At 40.6% G+C, this 21,537-nt stretch overlaps 1 protein-coding gene across 3 annotated transcripts; it reads left to right on the forward strand.

Moving 5' to 3' along the window:
* Positions 1 to 846: 846 nt before the first annotated feature.
* Positions 847 to 20,090, forward strand: TMEM237 (transmembrane protein 237). 3 transcript variants are annotated; one of them, XM_032235601.1, is made up of 13 exons: positions 847 to 939; positions 4,829 to 4,860; positions 5,087 to 5,097; positions 5,288 to 5,341; positions 7,255 to 7,359; positions 8,843 to 8,936; positions 10,322 to 10,476; positions 12,320 to 12,443; positions 13,677 to 13,868; positions 14,354 to 14,427; positions 16,716 to 16,809; positions 17,598 to 17,719; positions 19,630 to 20,090. In XM_032235601.1, exons 1-13 carry the CDS (start codon positions 922 to 924, stop codon positions 19,695 to 19,697), a joined length of 1,143 nt encoding a protein of 380 aa, XP_032091492.1. In that variant the 5' UTR covers positions 847 to 921; the 3' UTR covers positions 19,698 to 20,090. The 3 variants fall into 3 exon arrangements, with proteins under 3 accessions (XP_032091492.1, XP_032091500.1, XP_032091484.1); XM_032235593.1 differs by lacking the exon at positions 847 to 939 and having other exon boundaries at positions 4,860 to 5,097; XM_032235609.1 differs by lacking the exons at positions 847 to 939; positions 19,630 to 20,090 and having other exon boundaries at positions 4,858 to 5,097; positions 14,354 to 14,431; positions 17,598 to 17,685.
* The last annotated feature ends 1,447 nt before the right edge of the window (positions 20,091 to 21,537 follow it).

Genomic DNA, 21,537 nt, shown 5'->3' on the forward strand with positions numbered 1-21,537 from the left:
CGAGACGGTCCTTTTATACTGAAGCATGATTTTTTTTCTATTTAACAATTTTCAATTAGAGCAGTGTTTCTCAACCTTGGTGACTTGAATTCTGGGAGTTGAAGTCCACAGGACTTCAAGTCACCAAGGTTGAGAAACACTGAATTAGAGTCTTCATTTTTTCCTGTAGGTTTCAGCAGGTGTGGGCCAAACAAGATTTTGTTTCAGAAGTCATAATTTTTTTTTTCTTATGGACATTGCAGCACCACGGATCCCGTGCATAAATCCTAGTTGCAAAGAGCCGAGGTGGGGCAGCGGTTAAATGCAGCACTGCAGGCTACTTCAGCTGACTGCAGTTCTGCAGTTCAAATTTCACCGGCTCAGTGTTGACTCAGCCTTTCATCCTTCCGAGGTGGGTAAAATGAGGACCCGGATTGTTGTTGGGGGCAATATGCTGACTCTGTAAACCGCTTAGAGAGGGCTGAAAGCCCTATGAAGCGGTATATAAGTCTAACTGCTATTGCTATTGCTATTATAATTGTAGTAATAACTGTTATAAAGAAGAGAGGACCCAGACCGTGGGGGCGATATGCTGACTCTGTAAACCGCTTAGAGAGGGCTGAAAGCCCTAGGAAGCGGTATATAAGTCTAACTGCTATTGCTATTGCAGACGATGTCTTTCCCTCGCAGCTCATCCACCACCAACGATGCTCCGAAAAGAGGATCATCAGCAGAAAGCCGGGAAACTCGCAGAGCTCCCAGCAGCGGAGAACGAGGAGCCAAAACCGCAGCCTCCCCCCCCCACCCACCCCCACCCCCGCCTGCCCGGAAATGGCACCGCCGGCCTCCCCTCCTCTTCCCTGGGCGTCTGCAAGCAAGGAGCCTCTGGGAGAAGGGCGCGCTTTCGGTTGCTGCGGACGCTGAAGGCTTGCGGGAGAGAGGATGGAAGGAGTCCGGCCGGTGAGGCTGCTTGCCGTCGGAGCTCTCCGCACTTAAAGCGAGGGGGGTTTTCCCGAGGATGCATCTCTCTCTTAAAATCGGGGCTTGGTGGAAAGTGTCAATTGCAGCATCGCTCAGATTTGGGGTTGGCTTAAAATGGGCAGTTCCGGGGCTCCCCCACCCCTTTTTAGGCTTTTGCGGGGGGGGGAGTTGTCGCTGCTCACAATAGCCCCCGTTTAGGTCCTCTTTGCAATAAATGCACGGCAGCGTTTGCACCGCGGATGGGTTTGGTGTTGTTTGGAAAGGTTGGTCGGGTGCTTTGTTTGCGAACTGGCCGACCCTGTTGTTATTCCCGACTGGGAGTCGGGTTCCGCTTTGAAACGGTCGTTGTTCCGATGGAGAAATCCACCTGGAGAAATCCGCACCTTGGCTGTAAAGGTTCATACTTGTAATCCCCCCCCCCCAAAATAGCCCATTTTAGGGTGTTTTCAAAATAATTCGGATTTGTTAAAAGGAAGCGGGCGGGGGGGGGGTGGATTTGCGCACACCTTTAAAGCAGGGGTCTCCAACGTTGGCAACTTTAAGCCTGGTGGACTTCAACTCCCAGAATTCCCCAGCCAGCAAAACTGGCTGGGGAATTCTGGGAATTGAAGTCCACCAGGCTTAAAGTTAAAGCAAGCTGGCTGGGGAATTCTGGGAGTTGAAGTCCACCAGGCTTAAAGTTAAAGCAAGCTGGCTGGAGAAATCTAGGAGCTGAAGTCCACCAGGCTTAAAGTTGCCAAGGTTGGAGAAAGCTGGCTGGGGAATTCTGGGAGTTGAAGTCCACCAGGTTTAAAGTTAAAGCAAGCTGGCTGGGGAATTCTGGGAGTTGAAGTCCACCAGGCTTAAAGTTAAAGCAAGCTGGCTGGGGAATTCTGGGAGTTGAAGTCCACCAGGCTTAAAGTTGCCAAGGTTGGAGACCCCTGCCTTAAAGCATCCTCTGTTCTCCTCCAGTCACCCTATCTTGAGTTTCCCCTTTGGGTCTCTTGCAACCTAATTATGTGCCCATTTAATCAGAAGAAACACCCCTGAATTCAGGGTGCACCTCACAAATCCAGCAATTCCCTTCCGTGTACCATCACTAATGGAAGGAGAAACCCCCCATCCCTCTTCAGAAGCGGGAGAAGTGTTTAGAACTGGGGTGTGATCAGGGCCGGATTTAGATGAAAAGAGGCCCTAAGCTATTCCACTTATGAGGCCCTTTCACCTCCCATTTTTAAGTTTGTAAATTGCATGAGAGACAATAAAATACATCATTACTGTGATATATATCAATATATGTATCAATATATATAGCTGGCCTCCCGACGGAGGGCGGCTCTGCTCTGCGGCAAAGGCAGCGAGGCCAGCCGCCTCCCCTGCTGCGCTCAGCTGCCCGGCTCAGCCCCCTCGCCCTCACCTGCCTGGCCGCTGGTGGGCTCCGTGTCGACAGGGCGGCTACTGGGAGCGGCCGTGCCTCTCGCCTGACCGCCGGTGCTGGCAACGTGGGCGGGCTCCCCAATTGCCGCGGCGCTGGAACGATCTTAACCAGTACATTTTTATGTTTGTTTATTAGTCATATGCGTAGAATTTCTCCTTATTTTCGGTTCAGTGTTTTAGTGTTCACTGTTTTTAGAATAGTGTAATTTTAATTTTGCTAACAATTTGAATGTAGGCCCCTCTTGATCTTAAGGCCCTAGGCTGAAGCCTAGTTAGCCTATAGGGAAATCCGGCCCTGGGTGTGATACATGACCTCATCAAGAAATTTGGAATCCTGAGTTTTTAGGATTCACCTAAATCTTACTAAATCCTGTAGGAAGGTCGATTGCTTCAAAAGGCATCCTTGAAATTGCTGTTCTGAAGAGCGATGATGAAGCCTTCCTTCTTGTGCTTTCTCCTTTCTGGTTTACCCTGAAGAAAGTCGCCTCGTAGGAGTTTTAATGCTCATCCGCTTTAGCCTTTAATTTCACTCTGTGTCTTTTAGGAATTACTGCTTAGTGGGAATTTGCTAAGTACCTTTGGCTATAAGATGGTTTATGGTTTATGGTTTTATTATTTATAGGCTGCCCTTTTCCCTGAGGGGACTCAGGGCGGCTTACAATTTATGGGGAGGGGAATACAAGACAGTAAGACACAAAACAATACATAAGTAAAATAGAATACAACATTCATTCATTATTCGGGTGGGGACGGATTACAATCTTTATCCCCAGGCATGACGGGATAGCCAGGTCTTAAGGGCTGTGCGGGAGGTCTGGACGGTGGTGAGGGTACGAATCTCCACGGGGAGATCGTTCCAAAGGGTCGGAGCTACTACTGAAAAGATAATTCAACGAATCATGTATACATCCGATAGCAAATTCAGAGTAGTGTACAGAATTCCAATTTAATATACGCTAACCCCCAGGAAACTTCATTTCAGAATTAATCCTTTTTTTTTAAACCGAAAGATATTGGAAGAGGTTTGTTAAGCTCAATTTTTACATACTTATTCCCTATCTTTCACTAAGAGTAGCATAACAGACCCTTTACTTTTGAGAGACATGATACCAGGGGTGGGTTGCTAATCCCCTTCCAACCGGTTCGGTTGGAACGGGGCCAGCGGCGTCCTCGTGCACGCGCGCAGTTCACGCATGCGCCTTAGTGCCTGCGCGATGCTCCAGCTGTTCGCGGAGACTCGTGCAGGCGCTGTATGTGCCATGCGCCTGTGTGGAAGCGCAGAAGCCTTCAAAGACCGGTAAGGAGCGCGGGCGGGTGGGTGGGCCCTTCGCCGTTCCCGGAAGTTACTTACTTCCGGGTTCGCCGACCAACCGATTCGCGGGGACCGCCGCAAACCGGTTGAAACCCACCCCTGCATGATTGATTTGATTGATTTGATTTTATTATATTTATATGCTGCTCTTTTCCCTCGAAGGGGACTCAGGGCGGCTCACAATTCAAATCGGGGAAGGAGGGTACAGACAGAAAATAAAAGACGAAACATAACATTACATAATTTAAAAACACACAACAGGTGTGATAGGTTTGTATGGCAGGTGCCATCGAGAAAAACTTCTCTAGGGCAATCCATAATAAAATAATGGCTTTTAATGAATGCACCCTCCAGCCCTTAAACTAGATGGGGCAAAAGTTCATTTCCAGCTAATCCTGGGTACTGAGAGTTTATTTTTAGTACAGTACAGAATTAACAGAGTCATTGTAGGTATATGTCCTAGTTGCCTTAGTTCATATGTAACCTCACTAAGGGATATGGGGAAGAAGCAAGTGGTGAGTCCTCTTTTGAACTGTCAGATATTTGTATTTTTTTTTTTAATTAAGATAAAAACTATGCCCGAATCTCGAGCTTCATTTTCGGCTCCTTCATCTTTTGATTTCATTTACGCAAAGATTTGATTTGCGAATTCTCTCATTGTTTTCATGGGTGGAGGACACGGTTCATTTAACGATAAAAGGGATGGATTTTTGACTGCTTTTTTAAATGTGTACACCTTGTGCGATATCTGGTTGCACATTGATTCAATTGCATTGCTGATTTCAGTTGAGCAAAGAAAAGTATTGTGATTAGGCAGGGTTTTCTAAAAGACTTGGTTAGTTATGAATAGTGCTACTGCTCTAAAATTCATGTATGCGGTTTAAAAAAAAATAACTTGCTGGTTTTGGTTATTATGCATTATCTTATATACTTTGCTAGAATAGTAGTTTAGAAGCAGAAAGTTAAAAGGAATCATTGTGATATTCTTCCAGTAATACATTTAAAATCTATACATCTATTCAAATAAATGTTTAGTGACTCACTTTAAACAAGGCTTACAGGCTATCTACATCTGCTGACACTCGAAAATAAGTTTGTTTTTTAAAAAAATATTGAGTTCTATATTTTTATGTATTGCAGCGTCCACCTCGGATTCTTCCTCCAGTACCAAGGTAAAAATAACAATTTTCTGCAAAAATACAATGGGCAATTTAGAAATTTCAAGGAAGCTATTATTCCTTAACCTTTTTTTTTTGCACCTATTACTATTATGTGGGTGAATTTTATTATGTTTTCCAAATTTAGTATTATGTATTGGATTGTATATTTCAATATTAACATTTTATTTTTATGTTTCCAATTTCACATACCTTTAATTTGGAAAATATTAATCGAAAGTGGAGAACAAGGTGAGTACTATTCATTTTCCCCATTTTTTTAAATGTATTAATTGATTAAGGTGATTGGACTGTTGTAAATACTCAACTAGATAATGTACACAAAACAGCTTGAATAATATACTTAAAGCATTTAGACATATAATAAGAATGTATGTTTACTATTATGGGATCAACTAATTCTTGGCTTTTGGTTTTGCAGATGAAATTCCTCTTAGTCGGCCCAAAAAGAAAAAAGTCAAGAAAAACTCATTAGGTAAGAAGATGATTTAGTTAACAACCAAGCAGGCAAGTTTAGATGAAGAGATTACAGAGAATTTAAAGGTGCAATTTATGAATGGCATTACACCTGTTGGCGTATTAATTCTGGATTATGCTTATTACTTGAGCACCAGATATTCTATGAAGGATGCTTCACATCTTCAAATATTGTTTCATAAATAATAGTAGTTTTATGTTTACTGAATTGAACTCCAGCTGTGGGCAGAATTAGCCTGCAATACTACATTCTAACCACCACGTTGCCAGCAGTATACACGCAATCAAGGATTTACTTTTGTAAATCCTAATGGCTACTGAATCACAGGATTGTGATTTCTGACATTCCCTGCAATCTTCCCACAAGCAAAGTCAATGGATAGGTTGGCAAGAGGTCACGTTGTGTCTCTTAACAACCCACATGTTCCTTGCTTCATCAATTCGCAAAGTGGTTGTGTTATGTCATACTTTACAATCATGTCACTTAGCAATAGCCGTTGCAGTCCCAATTATCCTCATAACCGTAGGACTAAACTGCAATTGATAACATCCTAACTTTAAATACAGGGTTCCACCACAAAACCGCGTTCGACTAAAGGGCGCTCGACGAAACCGCGTAGCTGACGTCATCACAGGGTGACAACAGCGCAGAGACAGAAGCACGCTGTAAACGCTAAACCTAAAATTAACCCCTAAACCTAACCCCCTAAACCTAATCCTAAACCTAATCCTAAACCTAACCCTAAACCTAAACCTAACCCTAAACCTAACCCTTACCTTAACTTGAATCGGCTTGCTTTCAAAGCGCTATTTAAAGCGCCCTTCTTTCTCCACACTCGCTGTTGTCGCCCTGTTGATGACGTCAGCAACGCGGTTTAATCGGGCGCGCTTTAATCGAGCGCAGTTTTGTCATGCCACGTAAATACAGTAAGTATATTGATATGGCAGCATAAATACCATCAACATAGAATGGAGTTTGCTCAGAAGCTGAAATACACCAATAAGAGGAAGAGAGGGAAACAGAGGAGAGAAGAAAGATAGGAAGAGGGGGATAGGAGAAAGGGTAAGGGGGAAGATGAGGAGGATAAGGAGGAGTGGAATGAAGAGAGAGGAGAAGGAGAAAGGAAGGGGAAGTAGAGTAGAAAAGGACGATGGAGGGAAGAAAGGAGGTAGGAGAGAGGTAGAAGAAAGAGGTGTAGGGAGAGCAGAAGAGCTAATAATGGGTTTTTATCTTTCTGGGTGTTGATGACAAGAGGAACTGATGTAATTATTACTTAATACAATAGGATATTGGCTATGTAATAGTATACATGTGGATTATATGTTATGAAAATGGAAAATAAAAAAAGTATATTATAAAAAAGGCTCGGAAGCATCTTGTGATGCACTGAAATTACCCTTCAGCAGTGCTTCTTAGATAACTTTTGTCTTTGTGGTTACAAACAGTCAACACTGGGAACTTGATCTGGGTACTTGAGAGACCGCCTGCTGCCAATTACCTCCCACAGACCCATTAGATCTCACAGGGTCGGCCTCCTCCGGGTTCCGTCTACCAGCCAATGCCACCTGGCTATTACCCGGGGGAGGGCCTTCTCTGTGGCAGCTCCGGCCCTCTGGAATGAACTCCCCGCAGGGATCCGGACCCTCACCTCTCTCCAGGCCTTCCGAAAAGCCGTCAAAACCTGGCTTTGCCGGCAGGCCTGGGGGTGATGAGTTCCCTCCCCTCTCAACATGTATGGTTGTGCGACTGTTGTCTACTTTTATTATTTGTATTTTGTCTTTTTATGTTCCCCTTTTCCCCCCTTGAATTGTTCGCCGCCCTGAGTCCTCCCGGAGAAGGGCGGCATACAAATAATAAAATTCTATTCTATTCTATTCTAACACTGATTTGATGGCAATAATCCGTTTTAGATGACATGGGTCAAGTTGCTGTGTCTGAAAGCAATGAGCCTCTGACTTCTGAAGCACAGGATGCTCCGCCTCAGAGGAAGCGTAGGAAAAAGAAGGCGCCTCTAGGTATGTAAAGAATTTTGAACAGCAATTTCGGCAGAGAATACAAGCCAATGCATCGTTGTTATTAATGAGGCTGCATATGCTGCTAGTTAAAAAATGTTTTTTAAATGGTTTGTAATGAAAATGAAATTTCAATCTAAGAACACTTACCTTCCCACCAAATTTGGCTCCTATTTTTCTACTTGCATTTTTACATGCTTTCAAACTGCTAGGTTGGCAGAAGCTGGGACAAGTAATGGGAGCTCACTCCCATTACTTGTCCCAGCTAAGGATTATGCAGTGCTAAGGATTCGAACCGCCAAATTGCCGACCTTTCTGATCGACAAGCTCAGCATCTTAGCCCTTGAGCCACCACGTCCCTTGCTACAATACTGTATCGCATAGTGAAATAATAATAAAATCAGCAGTAATACATTTTTAGTTGCTGGGCACCCTTGAAATGCCTGATATTATGATAATGAAAATAAAGATCCTGATTTACAGCAAAATCTTTTATTATTTTTATTATTAAATGCACTACAGCTGTAGTGTTTTGAAATTAATTTTTAATACAGCAAGAATGTCACTGTTTTCCCAATTGAGATATAACTAGGAAGATACATCTCTGATCCAAATTCACTCATAAAATACACAGTTTTGTAAACACGACTTTGTTTTTCATTACCTCTTAGCACAGAGTTATTTATATTATATCCCACTTTTCATTTTGAACTCAAGGTGATACATGCGTGACCCGTCAAAACCGCGGTCCACTAAAGCGCGCCCGATCAAAGCGCGTACGTGACGTCATCAGCAGCGCGGCAAATAAAATTAAAAATAAATAAAATTAAAATTAAATTAAAGCAAGCCGATTCACATAAAGGTAAGGGTTAGGTTTAGGATTAGGTTAAGGGTTAGGGTTAGGGTTAGGGTTACGTTAAGCGTTAGGTTAAGGGTTAGGTTTAGGGTTAGGGTTAGGTTAAGGGTTAGGCTTAGGGTTAGGTTTAGGGTTAGGTTTGGGGGGGTTAGGGTAAGGTTTTCGCGTTAATTTTAAATTTACCGCTCACAGCGTGCCGTTTTCGTCGTGCCGTGATGACGTCACGTACGCACTTTCGTCGAGTGCGCTTTAGTCTACCGCGGATTTGTGGTGGAACCGATACATGTGGGGTTCCTGCCTGATTTACTCATGAGAAAATTTCTTGAGGAGATGCATGTATTTTTCCTTAACAGAAAGGTAGGAAATAAATATACTGAATACTTTTTCTACACGGTTTCTGGAATTCCAGACACATGTTTAGTATATTTAATTCCTGCTTTTGATCTAATACTCTACATGTATATCTTCTTCACACGGTTATTCTTGTGAAGAAGAAAAGGAGCTCCATTTATATAAAACCTTATTGGCAAAGGAAATGCTTCATCCCTTCGCCATCTCTTCTGGAACTACGGGTACAAATAATATTTTTACCCAGCACAAATTTCCTGGTTTTCCATTTGAAATTTTCAGAGTCAGAAACATCATTTACCGAACAGAATGGAAATGACATGGATCCTTCGCCAGTGGAAGAAACAGTAACCCGTAAACAATGGAAAAGAGTAAAGTGAGACATTCCATTTTGACTTCTATATTCCTTCTGAAGTAACAAGTTTGTAATGTATGTTGTTTGACAGTAAGATGGTCTTTTGTTTCGGTTATCTACATTTGTGTGAGTGTGTGTGTGTGTTATATTTGTGTATAGAATTTCAGAATGCTTTTGGGAGGAACCTGACAGATTTACTCAAAGCATGCCAACTCTGCAAGATGAAATTGGCCAGCAGATGCTAAGAAAGGTAGTTACTCAAGTAGCCAAACCCTGCCTCTATTGTTAACCAGAATTTTTCATTCTTTCCTTCTTTCTTTTACAGTGCCAGGGTGAAATGCAATTTGCCATACCTAACACTGTGTATCATGCTTACATTGATTCCTACTGTATAAGTTTCTGATCTGGGAACATATTCTTTGGTTCAACTTCTGGTTCACTGTAGTTGCCAGGCCCAAAACCAAGAATGTCACATGATTCTTCCAAGCTTTCTTTATTGTTTCATGCAATAGAAAAAATCTTGCCAGACTAAGCACTATTATCGGCATCTATATTGTGAACTATTAATCTTCACCTTCTTCCTCTCACACCAATCTGGGCTAAGTTGCTTTTTACTCCTCTGGAGTGCACCCTCGTCCATTCTATAAATCCACCTTCTTACTGTATTCCATCACGGTAGAAGAGCACCGGTTATCCTTTTGAGAAACATAATAGCTGTCAGCGTTCCAAGTATCATGTAGAATTAAATCAGAGTCCAAGGCAAAATGATCTTTAAAGTTCCAATTTAATAAAGCAGACATCTTAGCACATCTGTGTTAATCCCAATTCTGGAAATTACATCAGAATCCCACCCAGTTAAAAGTTCACGATCTTGTCCCCACACCCACAATCCATCACATGGTCCAATCTTCTTCTTCCACGCTGGCGTCTCCACCCAGCTGCTTCCGATCAGGTGCAAAGGTGCGGAGACAAAAAATGACCTTGGTCTTCTAGAAAAGAATGACAACAATACATTCCACAATCCTACTCCTTTCTATTCCCCCCTCCCATCAACTATACTAATGAAACAGCATAATGAATTAAGAGAGAGTGTGGCAGGCCAAAGATCCTAACAGGAATATAATTGCAGGCCCAACAATAGCTCTGTGGATTTGAAGGGGGAAAGATGATTTGGAGGATTCAACAGTTCCTTAAAACTACTGCATCTTTTTATGAAACAGCAGTTTGCAAATTCGGGGAAAGATGCACTTGATTAAAGTAGGTTCCAGAAGATGTGATGTACTCACCACCTCTTTGAATGCAGATTGTGCCACAATCCCAGCAAATATAAGACACAGGTATATCCTGAGTCACTAACATTAAAAAAATAAAATGACTGTCCTTTTATTTTGCTACTATAATGTTAGGAAAGCCCGGCCTGCAGAAAGTTCTAGTGATTTGTGTGTGGAAGATGAAGATATAATTGAGGATGAGCAAGTAAAGGGCCCAGAACAACGTTCTGTGTTTTCGGTTCCAACTGGGGTTAGTCAGCCTATCAGCAAAGTGTTCATTGAAAAAAATCGTAAGTAATTTGTTTTACAATAAAATGTTAATATACTTATACAAATAAATGATGATTAATGACGCACAGGAGGATAAAATTAAGCAAAACCAAAAGGGGTTTGTGCTACCTTATCTCGAGGCCTGAGAGAACAACCAGATTTGTAGTAATTTTTAGACCATCATATTGGGGGTACATGAATAAATATCCTTTAAATTGAATTTATAGTACTTCAAAATGTGCTAGCACTTCCTTACTTCAAAGTTTCAAAGTTTAATAACATTTGTATGCCGCCCAATCCCGTAGGACTCCGGGCGGCTTACAATACAACGTAAATCAAAAAGAAAGGAAGAAAAGAAAAGATAGATTTAAAAAACATAGATTTAAAACATACCATGCACTCCATTCCAAGTGGGGCTGGACCATATTTTGGGGTCAACAGCCCCAGGCCTGCCAGAACAGCCAGGTTTTAGTGGCTTTACGGAAGGCCGAGAGAGTGGGAAGGGTCCGGATCTCTGCGGGTAGATCATTCCACAGGGCCGGGGCAGCTACAGAGAAAGACCTCCCCCGAGTAGTCGCCAACTGGCATTGCCCGGTCGACGGTACCCGAAGGAGGCCCAGCCTGTGAGATCTTATAGGTCGTTGGGAGGTATGTGGCAGGAGGCGGTCCCGCAGATATCCAGGTCCCAAGCCATGTAGGGCTTTAAAGGTAACGACCAGCACCTTGAATCGCGTTCGGAGACCGATGGGAAGCCAGTACAGCTCGCGGAGGATAGGTGTAACATGGGTGTACTTAGGTACACCCGATATAGCTCGCGCAGCCGCATTCTGGACCAATTGTAGTCTCCGAACACTCTTCAGGGGCAGCCCCAAGAAAAGCGCATTACAGTAATCAAGCCTAGAGGTGACGAGAGCATGAGTGACCATTTGAAGTGCCTCTCGGTCCAGGTAGGGCCGCAACTGGTGCACCAGGCGAACCTGGGCAAAAGCCCCCCTTAAGTATGACTATTTTGAAACTCGTATCACTTCACTATATCTTATCTCATTTTATTATATTTTATTGTGGCTGACACTCATGCTTTGATATGGTCAATTGACTGATCAAAAAAGTATATCATATTAAAGCTCATCCATAGCTTACATGAAGTATCTGTGCCATCAGACAACCCTTGGCATCACTTGATTTTAAAAAGTGCAGGAACTCATCCTAAATGTCATTGTTGAAAGAAAGTTTAAAAATCTGATTCAGTGAATTTGCCTTTGTGCCATTTCATTTTCTTTTGAAGAAATTTGCAGAATTCTTGAGTCATATCTTTCTGCACCTAAATGCATTGCTGTTAGAAATAATATAATTTGACATGAAGCTCTAAGAAAATTTGAAGAATATATTGCTTTTGTAACCAGCCTAGAGCTACTTATTTTTATTTATATAGAAAAATAATATGATCTCATATTTATGATTCCCTCATAGATGAGATGGGCGATGTAGAACTGTAATATAATAAATAAATACATTTTTTAAATGATGGCTGAGATTAATAGAACCAAAGTGTTAAGAATTTGACAATTAGGCTGAAAAGGGAACTTCTGGTGATTGTAGCAAATTATCTACCACCAAATAAGTCATCTTGGAAATAGTGATATTTCACTAGTCAGTGGGTTTTGTTTTCAGATGACATTCCTGATATACAGTAAGAGCAGCAATGACTTTTTAATAGAAAAGTATGTGTATATGATATTATGTATGTATATCAATTTATACTCTAACCAAAAAAAAATCATGAATTTTTATGAACAAGTATAGTAATAAGAAACTGTAACAATATTTTTCTTATAAGCACTTACATTTATTTTATTTTCTAAGGACGTTTTCAGGCCGCAGACCGCAAGGATTTGATTAAAACTACTGAACATGTTCAAGTGTTTATGGATGTAAAGGCTTCCTGGACTACTAAGGACGTGGCACTTTCAGTTCATCGTGGTTTTAGGTATGAAATTATTCCCACTATTGACATTAAAATGAACAAGTACATTAAAATGAATAAAATATCCAATGAAGCCAACTCCTGACTTTGGAATCAGATTCTCTTCCCTTCCACTGTCTCTCTCTCTCCCTCTCTCCCTCTCTCTCTCTCTCTCTCTCTCTCTCTCTCTCTCTGTCTCTCTGTCTCTCTGTCTCTCTGTCTTTGTCTGTCTTGGTCTCATGCACACATGAAATGTTGATTCAGTAAGATGCAATTGTTTACCAAACTCCCTAAAATTTCAACTTCATAATGCAGGTGAGCATCTGCTTAGCAATCAATTACCCTTGCTTTAAAGCTATGTGGAGAAAATATGTTTCCCTGCAGGCCCCTCTCTATCATTATAAGCCAAGCCACGATACTGCAGACAGTCTTTAGTTTAACTTTATAATTTTGGCTTGGTAATAAAAGCTCTGTTCTAAGACTTATAACAGAGATGTATGCAAAGTTTGCAACTCACAGAACTTCGCCACAAAACTTTTTCTATTCACATACAATGTTCCAAACTACTATAGTGGATGTGCTTGCTGAATCTTGGCCTTTAGTGAGCTGGAGCATCTAATAAATTTAAGACTATTTACTTTAAGAAGTTCTGTTTCAGGATATATTAACAGAATCCCACCATACGAAACACACTTCCACTGCATCTTAATTCTTCCAATTTATCCATCTTGGGATATTTGTCTGAAAGTTTTAATGTGTGATGCTTGCCTAATCACTGTAATATTCTGCCTAGTGAGTTCAGTCAAATTAAATAAATGGTCTTCCACAAAAATTAAAATCCTAGTAATTCCTTCAGAGAATGACAGTAATTGATATAACGATTGGCCTCCACTTGTAATTATTTCTTATAAATGTTATTTGCTATCCACAACAAATATTTGAATAGAGATTATTAACTAAAATCTTTTGGTTTTCAGCATTCCCCTCTGTGACTTGAATAACTTGAATGCAGGTTAATAACTTGGAACCTGAATTCAAAAGTCCCCTATTGCATAGATGAAAACTATTATTGGCTAGGAAAATTCAGAGGATAGAAGTTGAATTTAATTCACTACATTCTGAATTTAGGGAAATCTGACTCTAATGAACTAGAAACTGAATTTAAGATGGTGGACATAAAAGTTATTTAAGTCTGACATTCTGAACCTTTTATTTGTACAAGTTTATCTTTTTAATTAATATGCTTTCTTTTATTAGAGTAATTGGATATTTTACTCACGGCTTTCTCGCTGGCTATGCTGTGTGGAACATCATAGTGATTTATGTTCTGGCAGGAAATCAGCTTTCAACCCTTTCAAACTTGCTACAGCAGTACAAGACTTTGGCATATCCTGCTCAATGTCTCCTTTATTTTCTACTTACAATAAGTACCATTTCAGCTTTTGACAGGTATAAGTATTTGTGCATTCCTCTGTCTTGGTGACAATGCTATGATTCATTGTGAAGTTATCCTATTAATTGAAAAAAATGATTAATAGCTTAAAGTCTTAATATTTTTAATTGTAGCTGTGTAGTATAAGTAAGTATAAGTAAATCAGATGTTAACATCTTAAAACAGAATGAAAACTACTCTCAAGCCAGAAAGATTTGCATTGTGTTCTATTAGTTGCTTTTACTACCTACTTTTGAAATTCTTTATTCTTTTATTATAAACCTGTATTATTAATATTTTTGAACTGGAGACATTCTAGTTTAAGCAATGATACCCACGCAGGTTAATTATTCCGATGAAACAATTGGCCTGTTAGATCAAGGTTTTAAAGGACATCTTATTTCCTTAACATCAATGGATAATTTCTTATGAGATATAGCAGAACCAAGTCATCCATTGAGTGGCTACTTTTAATTAAACCCATTTCATCTTCATTGTTCAGAATCGATTTGGCTAAAGCAGCAGTGGCAATACGCAGTTTTCTTACATTGGACCCAGCAGCAATTGCATCTTTCAGTGAGTAAGCAGCATTTACTGACCAATAAGTATTAGCTAATTATTCAAGTTTATGTCTTAGTTATACAGTGGAACCTCTGGTCATGATCGAAAGTAAGTAAGTAAGTAAGTAAGTAAGTAAGTAAGTAAGTAAGTAAGTAAGTAAGTAAGTAAGTAAGTAACTAACTAATCCATTCCAGGACTTCGGTCAGCACCTGATTTGGTTGTGATTGGAAGCAAGAATGACTGCGTATGCGCGCGCACACAAAAAAGGCATGGAAAGGGAAATCGCTGTGGCAGGGAAAATCACTGCGGCTGTGATTGATCGTCACCCAAGGATGTGTTCATGAACAGAGTGAAACATTTGGCGGATTTTTTGGCCAGCACCTGATTTGGTCGTGGTCAGAAGTGTTCATGACCTGAGGTTCCACTATATTTTCATTCCTGATCTTGACTGAGCTGAGGTGGCGCAGTGGTTAGGGTGCAGTACTGCAGGCCACTTCAGCTGACTGTTATCTGCAGTTCAGCGGTTCTAATCTCACCGGCTCAAGGTTGACTCAGCCTTCCATCCTTCCGAGGTGGGTGAAATGAGGACCCAGACTGTGGGGGTGATATGCTGACTCTGTAAACCGCTTAAAGAGGGCTGAAAGCCCTATGAAGCGGTATATAATTGCTATTGCTATTAAGGCTTGTTCTTTTGTTTTCCTATAACTGTTCTTGTTGTATATTGTAAAAGGCATCCGTTTCCATAAAGACTACCACAGTACTTTAATGCTAGAGGCTCTAAGCTGGTTATAGAGGTATTTATCAAGTAATAATTTGATAATTCTGCAGATTTGTATCTTACACGTCTCTTCTGTATCTGTGTTCTGAACAGACTAAATACCAGTAGCAGCAAGCTTATTTTGTGACATAGGGCTGAAAAGAGCGGATTGAATGCTATCAAAGTGTTTTGCTTTTTTGGAATCCCTGAAAGGGAAAATCTAGGCAGAGAACAAAGAATTTGGAAGGTTAATTTGGCAATAATGTAATCATTTTCACAGTTTTGAAAAACTGTGGCACGACAAAACCGCGCTCGACTAAAGCGCGCCCGATTAAACCGCATCGCTGACGTCATCAACAGGGCGACAACAGCGAGTGCGGAGAAAGAAGGGCGCTTTAAATAGCGCTTTGAAAGCAAGCCAATTCAAGGTAAGGGTTAGGGTTAGGGTTAGGTTAAGGGTTAGGTTTAGGGTTAGGTTAAGGGTTAGGGTTAGGTTAAGGGTTAGGTTTAGGGTTAGGTTAAGGGTTAGGGTTAGGTTAGGGTTAGGTTAAGGGTTAGGATTAGGTTAAGGGTTAGGTTAAGGGTTAGGGTTAGGTTTAGGGTTAGGTTAAGGGTTAGGGTTAGGTTAAGGGTTAGGGTTAGGTTAAGGGTTAGGGTTAGGTTAAGGGTTAGGTTAAGGGTTAGGTTTAGGGTTAGGTTTAGGGTTAGGTTAAGGGTTACGTTTAGCGTTAGGTTTAGGATTAGGTTTAGGGGGGTTAGGTATAGGTTTAGGGGTTAATTTTAGGTTTAGCGTTTACAGCGTGCTTCTGTCTCTGCGCTGTTGTCGCCCTGTGATGACGTCAGCTACGCGGTTTCGTCGAGCGCGCTTTAGTCAAACGCGGTTTTGTGGTGGAACCTTGAAAAACTTGGTTCCTAATGCTAACATGCATGGATTTACTGCTTCTTCTGCCTGAATATTTAAAGAAAGTTGGTCAGGATATTTTCTGTGCTGGAAAAGTAATGAATTTGAAAGAACATTGATGTAAATTAATGATATGTAATTAGCTATTACTATAGGTAGACCTTGACTTACCATAGTTCATTTAATGACTGTTCAAAATTACAATGGCACTGAAAAAAGTGACTTATGACAGTTTTTCACACTTATAATGACCCTGTGATCAAAATTCAGGTGCTTGGCAACTGACTCATACGTATGAACATTGCTGCGTCCCAAGGTCATGTGACCCCTTTTGCAACCTTTTGGCAAGCAAAGTCAATGGGGAAACTACATTCACTTAACAACCACGTTGCTAATTTCTCAACGGAAATGATTCACTTAACAACTGTGACAAGAAACATCGTCAAATGGGGCAAAGCTCACTTAACAAATGTCTCTTTTAACAACATAAATGGGCCCCAATTGTGGTCATAAATTGAGGACTACCTGGACTCTGATGAATCAGATTGATGGATGAAACATAAGGATCAGACAGGATAATGTGTTGTTAACTCTATTCCAAAAATCTGGAGTTTCTCAATAATAAACATTATTGGTTTCTTTCAGTGTATTTTGCTGCTCTTATCCTGTCTCTGAGCCAACAAATGACAAGTGACAAGATCAACTTGTACATACCACCTTTAGAAAATGGTAGCCTTTGGTAAGAATTATTGACTTTTTTTTCTTTTATAAAGACAGTTAATTTAAGCATATCTCTTCCATGCACTGGCTTCCCATTGGTCTCCGGACACGTTTCAAGGTGCTAGTCGTTACTTTTGAAGAGCTTTCGGAGACTCCAACTTGTCCAGAATGCAGCCGCGCTAGCGATTGTGGGTGCACCTCGGTACCCCCACATTACACCTATCCTCCGCGAGCTGCACTGGCTGCCTATTGGTCTCCGGACACGCTTCAAGGTGCTAGTCGTTACTTATAAAACCCTACATTTAGGACCTGGCTACCTGAGAGACCGCCTCCTGACATTTACCTCCCAGAGACCTATAAGATCACACAGATTAGGCCTCCTCCGTATTCCATCTGCCGGTCAATGTCGGCTGGCGACTCCCCGGGGGAGGGCCTTCTCTGTAGCTGCTCCGGCCCTATGGAACGATCTCCCCGTGGAGATCCGGACCCTCACTACTCTTCCCGCCTTCCGTAAAGCCACTAAGACCTGGCTGTTCCAGCAGGCCTGGGGCTGTTGATTTATCCAGCCCCATCCTAAGTTATATAAACGTTGTGTAATTTTAATGTCTGTCTTTTAATTTTTATATGTTCCCCTCCCTGTTTTTATCTGTAAGCCGCCCTGAGTCTCTCGAGAGTGGGCGGCATACAAATCCTAATAAACCGTAAACCGCAAACCGTAAACTGTATGATTATACAGATATAATTGAAGCATTCATAACTAATAAATACATATGATTCTCCTCTCTCCCACTCTACATCCCCACCCAGGATTTCAGATGAAGAAAAAGAGATTATTCAGCCTTGGATTGTGATTAATCTTGTGATAGCTATACTTGTTGGGATTTCCTGGTTCTTTTTGTCATACCGGCCACATATGGATCATACTGAAGGTACAGAAGAAAATAGATTGTAATCTGTTCTGTCCCCCCCTTCTCCGCTCGTTAACAAACGGCAGGCAGACAAACTTAAAAGGAACTCACTCTATCAGTTCTTGACTCAGACTGGCTGCGAGCCCAAAAATAACATAAATACAGTCTCTGACTAGATAACAGAATACAAAACAAAAACTCTTACAACGCAATGCACTTCTCCAAGTGTATCTTACACTTGAATCAGGGTTACAGAAAACAAAGCACTTTTCCAAGTGTATCTTACATAAACCACGACTGATGATCAATCAATGTTGTACGAACCCAGGAACGTTGACTCCTGCCACTAGGGCGTGGCACCATCCCTCCTTTTATCCCCAGAATATCCCCTAACGAGCCCCAGCTGCATAATTAATCTTGCATCCTGAAAAGACTCACAGAAGACGTCTGCTGAGTCACAACAGTAATCCATTAGAATATGAGCATTTCCTTAATAGATTATCTGAATGGCCAATTGCTGATTCTTTCCTAAACAATTTTAGATCAAGGAAGTTACTAGGGAAAGGGAGATAATATGCCTGGATTTTCAATAATTAGTCACACGGAAAGGAACAGCAAATAACAGTGTTAGAGAAGAAAAAGGGGAATATATTTGAAGAGACAGCACTATTGCAAAATGCCTGGAGAAATTAAATTAAGGAATTGCCCAGCAATAAATAGAATTCAGTATCTCCGCTTGACTATTCCTATAAATATATTTAACTACATATTTTAATCTTGTATTTTATATTTTGTGTTGTATAATATGCTTATTTTAATTGTGATGCTTCTGACACTTAAAACGTTTACCAAGTGTCATTCCCTTGTTATATCAGTACTGGCAGATATATTGAGAGTAAAGTTTTAATAATTTTAAGGAACCTTAGAATGCTGAGTAATATTTCTTTCAGCTTGCAGAAGAGAATTTTATATATCCAATAATCTGAAGGAGTTACATATAAAAATACAGAATCCTGATGCTAAGGGTTTCTTTCCTTCTTTCCTCAAGCTTGCAACCTATTCCCCAGCTGTAATACTTTCAAAATGTACAGGTAATCCTCGACTTACGAGCACAATAGAGGCCAACATTTGTTGCTAAGTGAAACATTTATTAAATGAATTTATGACTTTTCTTGCCACAGTTGTTAAAGGAATCATTGTACTTGTTAAGTTAGTAACGTGGTTATTAAGTGAATCGTGGCACGACAAAACCGCGCTCGTCAAAATAGCGGTGATAAAATCGCGTCGCTAAAGCCGCGACGTCATCACCGCACGTCATCACCGCCGTGACAACAGCGCGGCGACAGAAGGGCGCTTTAAAACAGCGCGGCGGCAGAAAGCAGATTTAAATTAAGGGTTAGGATTAGGTTTAGGGGTTTGTTTTAGGGTTAGGGTTAGGGTTAGGTTTAGGATGCTGAGTGCTTGGGAATGCGCGGATTTGCCCTCCGCGATTATGTCATCATGGTAGGGTCGCGTTTTTCCTTAGCGCTTCGAACGGCGCGAATTAGTCTTCGCGCTTATGTCTCCGGGGATAAGGGCTTCGCGGATTTGTGGATCTGGCCTCCCCATTGACTTTGCTTGTCAGAAGGTCGCAAAAGGTGATCATATGACCCCGGGACACTGCTACCGTCATAAATATGAGTCAGGTGCCAAGCATCTGAATTTTGATCATGTGACCATGGGGATACTGCAATGATTGTAAGCTTGAAAAAGTGACTTTAAACCACTTTTTTCAATGTCGTTTTAACTTTGAACGGCCACTAATGAACTGTTGTAAGTCAAGGACTACCTGTATCCTGGTGGAAAGAGGAAACGGAGGAATTATTTGTTGTTGTACATATATTTTTCAATATATTTTAGTATCCTATGATAATTTGTTTTTTTTCTTGTAGAGATGATGTTTAATAGTGAAGTGGAAGAATATCCTCTCCCGGACAAAGAAGCTAAAGTGTCTTCTTAGTATAGGCAACTTCTTCAATTTCATAAGATGCTTCCGTCATTTATACTTGCACGTAATATTTTTTACACTTTTTAAACATTTAATCTGAATGAATTTTGTAATTACGCTATTTATATGTCCCAAGAATACAGTACCAAATCATTTTTCACAATCAAGTTGTTTTCTACGGCTTTTATGCAACTTTCAGTGAAGAAGACAAAAAGAAAAAAAAAAAACATATTGAATTTGTTCATTCCTGATTGTCTAATTTTGATATTCAAAAGTAATTTAATGCTGTGGATACTTGTCAGAGGCTAATTTGTCTTTGAATAATTAAATTCAGGTGTTTTTTTTTAAGTGAAACTGCTAAAAGTTTTTGTAGAAATAACTGCTAATTAAACTTCGTAAAATTTGGCTGCTTCATTGTGTCATATTAAGGTTTCACGTATTCACAAATTCAAATAGTATTTAAATTCATGTAGTATGTACCGTGTTTCCCCGATAATAAGACAAGGTCTTATTTTCTTTTGACCGCCAAAATAAGTGCTTGGCCTTATTTTCGGGGAGGTCTTATTATTTTTGCGGTGCAGGAGGCCCCTTAACCTCGGCCTGCGGATTAGTTGATCGAGAGAGGGCTGGAAGTTCTTTCGCTGTTTCCACCACTCTTGCCAGCCCTAGCGTCGCTGGGCCTGCCGCTCTTTTTTGCAGCCGCCACTAAGAGAAGGGGCGCGGTAGCTAGGGTTTGTGGGAGTGGCCTCCGCGAGGCTGTTCTGTGTAGATGGCAGGTGCATGTGGGGCATGTTCCCCCCTTCCCCCCAGTAAATGACGAGGGCTTATTTTCGGGGGAGGGCTTATTTTAGCGCATGTGGTCAAAAGCCCAATTGGGCTTATCTAGTGAGGTCTTATTTTGGGGGGAACCAGGGTATGTAATGGTGCATTTACATCCACTGTTACAAAAGTGGATTTGTGCAACAAGAATTTATCATTTTATTCATCTAGTAACATTTTATTCCCTGTCTTTGCAGAAATATCCTTGAATCCTTTGTAATAGACGTGTAGGGAGACTACATCAAGGGGATATTTTGATTCATTAGCTATCTTGCTCTTTTGCTAAGAGGACAGTCTGGTGTACTATGTAATACATAGTAGAAAGCTAGTATCCTATATGAGGATGCTTGTTAGGTAGGTTTTTTGGGATATAGTGTATCTGTGTAAAACGTTTATTAGCTACTAGACAACCTATGACCCGTTGGCTCATCTTTTCAGAGATATTTCCTCATCAGATTCCTCAGTGACTTCAATAGTGAAGAACTTTTAATGTACTGCATTCACTGGAACAGGTGGAATATATTCAGAAATGTATCTTCCTCTTTTTTTTAAATAGAATTTATTTTTATTTTCAAAACAAACACAACACATAAAATCTTCCTTCTTTACGTACTGTAGAAAGTATATCAGTTGGTTACAAAAGGTTTTCGTGCATCTCTTCCACAGTCATCAAGCATAATTCATATTAACTCAAGTATTTTAACTCAAATATTTATACATGTTACCCTTATACCTCCATTTTTATTTGAGTATATTTATTTAAACATCCTTCATCATAAAATAAACCAAGATTTAATACATAACCACATACTGGCATTTCATTTAATATTTCTAAAATCCTCAAATAACAAATTATAAAGGTTTGTGCACCTATTCCCAAAAAATGGAATGACTTCTAAGAGTAATTTGCTGCTAGGACTGGTTCAGATTTGGGAATTGATATGCATACATGAAAGTGCTCTGTGAATTATACAGCCATTATAAACATCAAATTCAAAATGCTGAGTTTTTATCTATATACTTTAGGATTAAA

The sequence above is a fragment of the Thamnophis elegans genome, chromosome 1 (assembly GCF_009769535.1).
Source record: "Thamnophis elegans isolate rThaEle1 chromosome 1, rThaEle1.pri, whole genome shotgun sequence".
Classification (NCBI taxonomy): Eukaryota; Metazoa; Chordata; class Lepidosauria; order Squamata; family Colubridae; genus Thamnophis; species Thamnophis elegans.

What these genes read in the sequence shown, in the direction of transcription:
- TMEM237 (XM_032235593.1), top strand. Translation starts at nt 4,959, where the DNA reads ATGTGGGTGAATTTTATTATGTTTTCCAAATTTAGTATTATGTATTGG. An exon ending in AATCGAAAGTGGAGAACAAG is followed by an intron (nt 5,098 to 5,287) that starts GTGAGTACTATT and finishes TTGGTTTTGCAG; the next exon opens with ATGAAATTCCTCTTAGTCGG. An exon ending in AGTGTTCATTGAAAAAAATC is followed by an intron (nt 10,477 to 12,319) that starts GTAAGTAATTTG and finishes TTATTTTCTAAG; the next exon opens with GACGTTTTCAGGCCGCAGAC.